The sequence below is a fragment of the Lepidochelys kempii genome, chromosome 18, assembly GCF_965140265.1.
Source record: "Lepidochelys kempii isolate rLepKem1 chromosome 18, rLepKem1.hap2, whole genome shotgun sequence".
Taxonomy (NCBI): domain Eukaryota; kingdom Metazoa; phylum Chordata; order Testudines; family Cheloniidae; genus Lepidochelys; species Lepidochelys kempii.
The window spans coordinates 23344053-23352689 of record NC_133273.1 but is presented as its reverse complement, the minus strand read 5'-3'; the positions used below and the strand labels follow the sequence as shown (position 1 = coordinate 23352689).

At 61.9% G+C, this 8637-nt stretch overlaps 1 protein-coding gene across 2 annotated transcripts in view; it reads left to right on the top strand.

Moving 5' to 3' along the window:
* The first annotated feature begins 516 nt into the window (after positions 1 to 516).
* ACOT7 (acyl-CoA thioesterase 7) overlaps positions 517 to 8637 on the top strand; it is a 108263-nt gene continuing 100142 nt past the window's right edge. For both annotated transcript variants that reach the window (XM_073316627.1, XM_073316626.1), the window contains exon 1: positions 517 to 629. In XM_073316627.1, the coding sequence (XP_073172728.1) occupies positions 577 to 629 (53 nt within the window). In that variant the 5' untranslated portion in view covers positions 517 to 576. The remainder of the gene's footprint in view (positions 630 to 8637) is intronic.

Sequence of the window (8637 nt, the reverse complement as noted above, 5' to 3'; positions counted from 1 at the left end):
TGGACGGATACGGCCTGTAGCTGGACCGATGGGCTGCGGGGACGGATGGGGAGGCCGGCTCCCATTAGAACATGGGCCGTAACGGAACGACCGAGGCGACCCTGAATCACACCCCCGGGGGGGCGCGCCCAGGGGACGAGGCCCCCCCTTCTCTCTTCCCCTGGGGCAGGGGCTAGGTTGACACTGAGCGCCCTGCAGCAGCGGGCGAGGGAGGGCTTCTGCCGCTCCCGTGGTTAACCCGCTGCCCAGCACCGTCTACACCAGGGATTCGGTCGCCTTAACTACGTCGGGGGGGGGCGGGGCCAGGGTGAGGTCCCGCCACCGGCCACGCGCTCCCCCCTGAGGGGCCGGCCGGGCGGGCGCCCGCCCGCGGGGCGGTGACGTCACACCGGGGCGGGGGGGGGGATGACGCAGCACCGTGACCTCACGCTGCGCGGGGCGGGGCTCCTGGGCGCCGGGAGCCGGCCGGGGGCGGGGCCCGCGCCGCGCGAGGTGGGCGGGGCCCGCGCCGGCCCCGCCCCCCATTCATTGCCGCCGGCCGCCCGAGCGTCCGCGGCCGCGCCCAGATCCGCCGCCATGGCCGCGCGGGGCTCCGCGGGCGCCGGCCCGGCCGCCATCCAGCTCAGCAGGTGACGGGGGGGGTCCCGGGGGGGGGTCCCTGCGCCGCCGGCCCGGGGGGTCCCTGCGCCCGGGAGCCATGGGGGGGGGCACCGCACCCCGGGCGTGAGATGGACCCGTCCCCCCCCCCCGCCCCTGTGTGTGTGTCTGGGGGGGGCGGCAGCCCCTTCCCCCCCCCCCCGCAGCCCCTGTGTGTGTGTCTGGGGGGGGGGCGGCAGCCCCTTCCCCCCCCCCCCGCAGCCCCTGTGTGTGTGTCTGGGGGGGGCGGCAGCCCCTTCCCCCCCCCCCCGCAGCCCCTGTGTGTGTGTCTGGGGGGGGCGGCAGCCCCTTCCCCCCCCCCCCGCCCCTGTGTGTGTGTCTGGGGGGGGCGGCAGCCCCTTCCCCCCCCCCCCGCCCCTGTGTGTGTGTCTGGGGGGGGCGGCAGCCCCTTCCCCCCCTTCCCCCGCAGCCCCTGTGTGTGTGTCTGGGGGGGGCGGCAGCCCCTTCCCCCCCTCCCCCCGCAGCCCCTGTGTGTGTGTCTGGGGGGGGCGGCAGCCCCTTCCCCCCCTCCCCCCGCAGCCCCTGTGTGTGTGTCTGGGGGGGGCGGCAGCCCCTTCCCCCCCTCCCCCCGCAGCCCCTGTGTGTGTGTCTGGGGGGGGCGGCAGCCCCTTCCCCCCCCCCCGCAGCCCCTGTGTGTGTGTCTGGGGGGGGCGGCAGCCCCTTCCCCCCCCCCCGCAGCCCCTGTGTGTGTGTCTGGGGGGGGCGGCAGCCCCTTCCCCCCCCCCCCGCAGCCCCTGTGTGTGTGTCTGGGGGGGGCGGCAGCCCCTTCCCCCCCCCCCCCCGCAGCCCCTGTGTGTGTGTCTGGGGGGGGCGGCAGCCCCTTCCCCCCCCCCCCCCGCAGCCCCTGTGTGTGTGTCTGGGGGGGGCGGCAGCCCCTTCCCCCCCCCCCCCCGCAGCCCCTGTGTGTGTGTCTGGGGGGGGCGGCAGCCCCTTCCCCCCCCCCCCCGCAGCCCCTGTGTGTGTGTCTGGGGGGGGCGGCAGCCCCTTCCCCCCCCCCCCCGCAGCCCCTGTGTGTGTGTCTGGGGGGGGCGGCAGCCCCTTCCCCCCCCCCCCCCGCAGCCCCTGTGTGTGTGTCTGGGGGGGGCGGCAGCCCCTTCCCCCCCCCCCCGCAGCCCCTGTGTGTGTGTCTGGGGGGGCGGCAGCCCCTTTCCCCCCCCGCAGCCCCTGTGTGTGTGTCTGGGGGGGGGGCGGCAGCCCCTTCCCCCCCCCCGCAGCCCCTGTGTGTGTGTCTGGGGGGGGCGGCAGCCCCTTCCCCCCCCCCCCGCAGCCCCTGTGTGTGTGTCTGGGGGGGGCGGCAGCCCCTTCCCCCCCCCCCCGCAGCCCCTGTGTGTGTGTCTGGGGGGGGGCGGCAGCCCCTTCCCCCCCCCCCCGCAGCCCCTGTGTGTGTGTCTGGGGGGGGCGGCAGCCCCTTCCCCCCCTCCCCCCGCAGCCCCTGTGTGTGTGTCTGGGGGGGGGCGGCAGCCCCTTCCCCCCCTCCCCCCGCAGCCCCTGTGTGTGTGTCTGGGGGGGGCGGCAGCCCCTTCCCCCCCCTCCCCCCGCAGCCCCTGTGTGTGTGTCTGGGGGGGGCGGCAGCCCCTTCCCCCCCTCCCCCCGCAGCCCCTGTGTGTGTGTCTGGGGGGGGCGGCAGCCCCTTCCCCCCCTCCCCCCGCAGCCCCTGTGTGTGTGTCTGGGGGGGGCGGCAGCCCCTTCCCCCCCTCCCCCCGCAGCCCCTGTGTGTGTGTCTGGGGGGGGCGGCAGCCCCTTCCCCCCCTCCCCCCGCAGCCCCTGTGTGTGTGTCTGGGGGGGCGGCAGCCCCTTCCCCCCCTCCCCCCGCAGCCCCTGTGTGTGTGTCTGGGGGGGGCGGCAGCCCCTTCCCCCTCCCCCCGCAGCCCCTGTGTGTGTGTCTGGGGGGGGCGGCAGCCCCTTCCCCCCCTCCCCCCCAGCCCCTGTGTGTGTGTCTGGGGGGGGGCGGCAGCCCCTTCCCCCCCTCCCCCCCAGCCCCTGTGTGTGTGTCTGGGGGGGGGCGGCAGCCCCTTCCCCCCCTCCCCCCTCAGCCCCTGTGTGTGTGTCTGGGGGGGGGCGGCAGCCCCTTCCCCCCCTCCCCCCTCAGCCCCTGTGTGTGTGTCTGGGGGGGGGGGGCGGCAGCCCCTTCCCCCCCTCCCCCCCCAGCCCCTGTGTGTGTGTCTGGGGGGGGGGGGCGGCAGCCCCTTCCCCCCCTCCCCCCCGCAGCCCCTGTGTGTGTGTCTGGGGGGGGGGGGCGGCAGCCCCTTCCCCCCCTCCCCCCCGCAGCCCCTGTGTGTGTGTCTGGGGGGGGGGGGGCGGCAGCCCCTTCCCCCCCTCCCCCCCCAGCCCCTGTGTGTGTGTCTGGGGGGGGGGGCGGCAGCCCCTTCCCCCCCTCCCCCCCCAGCCCCTGTGTGTGTGTCTGGGGGGGGGGGCGGCAGCCCCTTCCCCCCCCTCCCCCCCCAGCCCCTGTGTGTGTGTCTGGGGGGGGGGCGGCAGCCCCTTCCCCCCCTCCCCCCCCAGCCCCTGTGTGTGTGTCTGGGGGGGGGGGCGGCAGCCCCTTCCCCCCCTCCCCCCCCAGCCCCTGTGTGTGTGTCTGGGGGGGGGGGGGCGGCAGCCCCTTCCCCCCCTCCCCCCCCAGCCCCTGTGTGTGTGTCTGGGGGGGGGGGGCGGCAGCCCCTTCCCCCCCTCCCCCCCGCAGCCCCTGTGTGTGTGTCTGGGGGGGGGGGGCGGCAGCCCCCTCCCCCCCGCAGCCCCTGTGTGTGTGTCTGGGGGGGGGGCGGCAGCCCCTTCCCCCCCTCCCCCCCCAGCCCCTGTGTGTGTGTCTGGGGGGGGGGGGCGGCAGCCCCTTCCCCCCCTCCCCCCCCAGCCCCTGTGTGTGTGTCTGGGGGGGGGGGCGGCAGCCCCTTCCCCCCCTCCCCCCCCAGCCCCTGTGTGTGTGTCTGGGGGGGGGGCGTCAGCCCCTCCCCCCCCAGCCCCTGTGTGTGTGTCTGGGAGGGGCGGCAGCCCCTCCCCCCCCCACAGCCTCTGTGTGTGTCTGGCGGGGGGGAGCAGACCTTTCCCCCCTCCCCCAGCTCCTGTGTCCCTGTCCCTATGTGTGTGTGGCGGCAGCCCCTTCTCCCCCCCCCACACAGCCCCTTTGTGTGTGTCGGGGGGGGGCAGCCCCTTCTCCCCCCCCCCACACAGCCCCTGTGTGTGTGTCCGGGGGGGGCAGCCCCTTCTCCCCCCCCCACACAGCCCCTGTGTGTGTGTCCGGGACAGCCGCCGCTCTGGTCCCAGTGGCTCAGACCCTGGCCCAGGGCACTGGGCGGCCCAGGCTGGGCACGGGCGAGGGGCAGCCCTTGGCCATGGTTCCCGGGCTCAGCAGTGGGGTGAGTCTAGCCTGGGCCCCCTGGGGGCGAAGCGTTGGGACCCGGGGGGCGCGGAGCCTCCCTCAGCCCCAGAAACCCTGGGAGCCGCGCTGGTGCCCGCAGAGACCACAGGCCGTGGCGGGCCAGGGGCCTGTAGCCAGTGCCCTTCCTCCAGCGGAAGGGGAGCCGTGGCTGTGAACCAGACTGTGGTTCCTTCCACCCTGCAGGCGATGAGCTGGGTGGCTGCAGACAAGTCGGTTCACCTTTCTGCCCCCCGCTTGCCCAGTCCGTGCTGGTGAGCAGGGGCATGGGAGGTGTTGGTGAGCGCAGAATGCGAATGGTACAAACCGCTTCTGTTGCCCTGCGGTGCTTGTCTGTAGTGACTGGGTGCCGGGACCAGGCGCTCACTGCCTCTAATGCGTGTGCCGAGAACGTTGTCAATGAAAACCCTCCCGGTGGCCAGATCAATAGACCCAGTCTGCTAACTGGAACTCGCAAGCTGGACGAATCTGAATTGCTCTGGCGTCTGTCTCCTGGCATCTTTAGTAATGTGCACATGGGAATAATTAGGGTTTAAAAACAGGCTGCAAGAGGTTTCAGTTTCCTTTGGGGGTATAGTAATCTATTTATTCCTCAGGGGCCTTTATCTAAATGCACTTATGATCAGAATTCAGTTGAGAAACTCACTGGTATAGCTTGTTGTAATCCACTCTCTCCTAAATTATGCTGACTCACTGGATTTCATCTTCTTGTGCTATTAAGAGGTCTAGCTAAATCCATGTTTGTAAATCTATTCTAAATGTTTGTAAAGCACCTAGCAAGGTTTTGAGTTTTAGATGATAATAAATACCTGATCTTCTTAGATGCATAACATTTCTCCTACGGGGTTTGGTCCCTTATTGAACAGAATTCCTCAGGAGGCCCTGTTCTCTCTAATGCATCGAGAGACTGCAGATTGAGACCATACCTTCTCTAGCTCACTGTCTAGGATGGAAGGAGGAGGGGGTAGTGTGGCAAAGGCGTGGCTACTTCCTTTGCTATTGTAAAGTCTTGATGAAGTTGCATGACTGTAGTACTTAAAGAAAATGCATTTTGTGTAAGATGGTCTCACTTTGTGTGTTTACAGTTCAATCCCATTTGGTATATGTTGATGTTGACCCAGTTTGGAGCATGGTTTTGTTTCTGTTGCTGTAACATTGCCATAGTGTGGCCTAACCTTAGGCATTGGTTTGCAGCTGTGTTCCTGAAGTGGTCTCTGCAGGAGTCTGAGGGTGACTAAGGTAAAACCAAATAAACATTCTTGCTGAGCTTTGATTTAAATGCCTCTTGTCTTGGTATCTAAATGCCAGGCAACTAAATGGCATCAGTTTACAGCAAAAACAATGCTACCTCTCCCGTGGGGATGCTCCTGTAGCTGATCTTGGTTTCCTAGACCTGGCTGCTTCTCTCCCTTCCCTGTGAACAGGATTGTGTGGATCTGTGTATTTTGTGGCAGAGGTTACAGGTGTTCCTGCCAAGAGGCTTTCTTGAGAGCCCTTTATGGTGGGGAGTGCTGCAGTAGATTTAAGGCAAAAGACATGCCCACCATGATCAATAGAACTTGCTTCTCACTAAAGACTGACCCAGTTCAGCATGCTCCATTAAGTTGTCCCTTTCTTGCTCTTGCAAGGTTTCTTCTTAGTGCAACAGTGGTGAAGGGCACTATTCAGGGCTCTCTTTTTCCATGATCTGGAAGTGGAGCCATTTCACTTCCCTGGTAGAATAATCAAGACAACTGTTAAACTACAACATTTGTGTGTTCTTGTTTTTAAGGGAAGATTTTTTTTTAAACCAAATCAAAAACAAACACGTTCTCCCTGTTACAGGGAGCCCTATCTAACCTGGCATCCTTTCATTAATTCCTATTTACCAGTGGACTATTGCACAACTGAAGCAAGATGCCGGTGGTTAGGATTGGGATGGCTGTCATGTACTGAACTGCTCCCAGGAGCTGGGAAAATGACTGACACTCCCTGCCCCAATTGCTAACAAAACCTAAGCAAATATAGTGCTGATGCAATTGAAGGAAGCCAGGGCATCTGCTGGGCAAGTACTGGTTATAAGTGAACTTTGCTGTTAACTGAGTGGGCCAATAATTCTCTGATTAAAGTAGACATGAATGACCGTGAGGTTTGTCATACAAATGAAAGGGGACCCTGGGGAGTATAAATTAACTTATGAGGTACAGGTTTGGTTGTTGATAGTGAAGTTGGCTGAGATCTTTATAGTGGCACCTGCTGGTATAAAGAATCCAGTATTTTCATAAGTTTGTTTTCAGATCAAACACAGCTGGGGAAGTGAGAACGAAACTGATCAGGATGGGTGGAATTCAGCAGTATCTCAGTGGCAATGTACCTGCTGCACTTTCGCCTTCCTTGCAGGTGTTGACAATGTGGCACAGGGAGCAGTGGAGGTGAAACTTCTAGTGTAACTTTTGCAGCCACTAAGCTGCTGGCACATTCTCTGCGTGTTGGACTCCAGGCTTCAGCTGCAGGTGTTGAACTTTGTATCAACCCTCTGCTGGTGAGCCTGTCAATAGCTCTTGGAAGCAGGGAGGGTGGAGAAGCCTTTCTTGGGTTAATGCCCTCCGTGCCAAACCATGCTCGTCTCTACAGCGCATTACAAATCTCAGGGGAGTTGCTGCTTTACACACAGGCATTGTACTGTTAAAGGGTCAGGGTCCATTTCGAGTCACAGATGAGGTTTGGGTGTGTAAAATACATGATAACTTTTAATAAAACTGTTTGCTAATGTCCCCTGCAATACTCACACCACCAACGTTGGTGGTGAGTCTCTAAAAAGTGAAACCAACTAATCCGCATTCTTGGGTAACTCTGCGTTACGTGTAGAACATAAACCAGTGGCGTCCTAAACAACGGAAAAGGACTTGTCCTAAAAACTTGATTTCAGCAGTCTAAGGTGAGCAAACTTGTTTTTAAGAGATTTTTAACCTGGCAGTGCTCCTTCTTAACAAAAGGAATGGCTCTGTTTGACATTAGGTAAGTTGGCTAGTTTTGGAGAGGACTTTCGGTAGGCTCTGGAACGAAATGTCCTGAGTCCCTTATTGCCCTTTGCTGCAGGTTTGGTGGGCATCTTACGTTGGAATAAGACACGTACTGGACGTGTATGTGCAATGGCAGTAGCTGATGGAGGCTAGGTGGAAATGAGGATGGTAAAGTAGAGGGCCTGCTAGGAGTGCAGATGGGGTTTGTGAGGATGTATAGTAGGAGGCTAGCTTTCCATCTCTGCTTCCAGTGTCCTGCAGGTTAGCTTATTTGCATGGCCACACTATGAGCAGCATTTATGTTAAAAGGCCAGGGCCAGACCTTCATCTCCTGTTGGAAAGGGCGGTGGGGGGAGATGCATTAAGCTGCGCTGGTTCAGCGTGTAGTCTGTCCGTTCCTCGGAATGGTATAGATGCTGCTCGGGCAGTTGGCTTAAATGCAGTGACAACAAATATGACTCTGATTTTACTCTGCATGTGGAGGGAGGCTGCTCCCTCCCTGGCAGGTATCACTGGGGAAGCAGGCTGAGCTAATTCTTTAGCTGCAGTACGGGATACTAGTGCCCTGTCTGTCCAGGGTGGTACAACAAGTGATCTTTGTGCCCTAGACCGGAACAGATCACATGCTGCTGCTGGTCTCGCTTGGTAAGTAGTTTTAATTCTAGATGATCTTTTATTTCAACAAACTTCCCCCTATTTTTAATAAGATGCCCCAAGGGTGAAAGATACAGTGGCGTAGCTAGGAGTGGAAATTTGGAGGGACCCCAACTTTTGGGTGGATGGGCAATGACACACTGTGGTAGCTCATCTTCTCCCCTGATGCTGCTCCCTGTTCCTAGCCCTGGTGCTCCCGGGCCAGGTGCATGGGGCGGCTCGGACAATGGCAGGGCAGAGCTGTCGGGGTGTAGCTCTCTGAAGGGCAGGCGCAGAGCTCCGTCCTGCGTTTTAGGTGCCCGAGTGATGTGCCGGGCTGCTGCAGCAGCATTCCACCCCTGCTCAACCTGGCTGGGCCTGGATGCTAAGTGGGTGGCCACAGGCCACCTGTGGCTACGCCCCTGACAGACACTGCCTAGCATTTATAGGCTGACTGACTGGCACTGCTCTTTTGAAAGGTTGCTGATCGATCCCAGCTGGAGGGAGATAAACACATGCTCTGTGCTGCAGCCTTTGTGATACTTTATACATGGGCACTCCCTTTTGTGACCAGCAGGGGCCATTGGTGCGGTGGCACAAACCCTTCATTGCATTTGTCAATGTTTCGAGCTCCTCGGGACTCGTATACAGAGCCCTCTAGCAGCTCTAACAGGGTTGCCAAGTCCTGGAGAGTAGAGGTGACTGTAGGGAGCAGATAACTGAGAAGGTACCTGCACCTCTTGGCACTGACTGTTTTGAAGATAAACTAATAGTTATTTACAGAAGTACAAAATGTTTTCAGTCCTACTTGAGATCAGCCAGTATAAAGCAGAGTGGAAGTTTAAAAGCAGTATCTTAAAGTCCAGTGACTAATGGAATCTGCATTATTGATTTAACTTGCATGTTTTCTAAAACACTACATAATGATCCAGTCTTTCATCTGATGCTTGTGAAAACAAGGGTGTGGCTTATTGG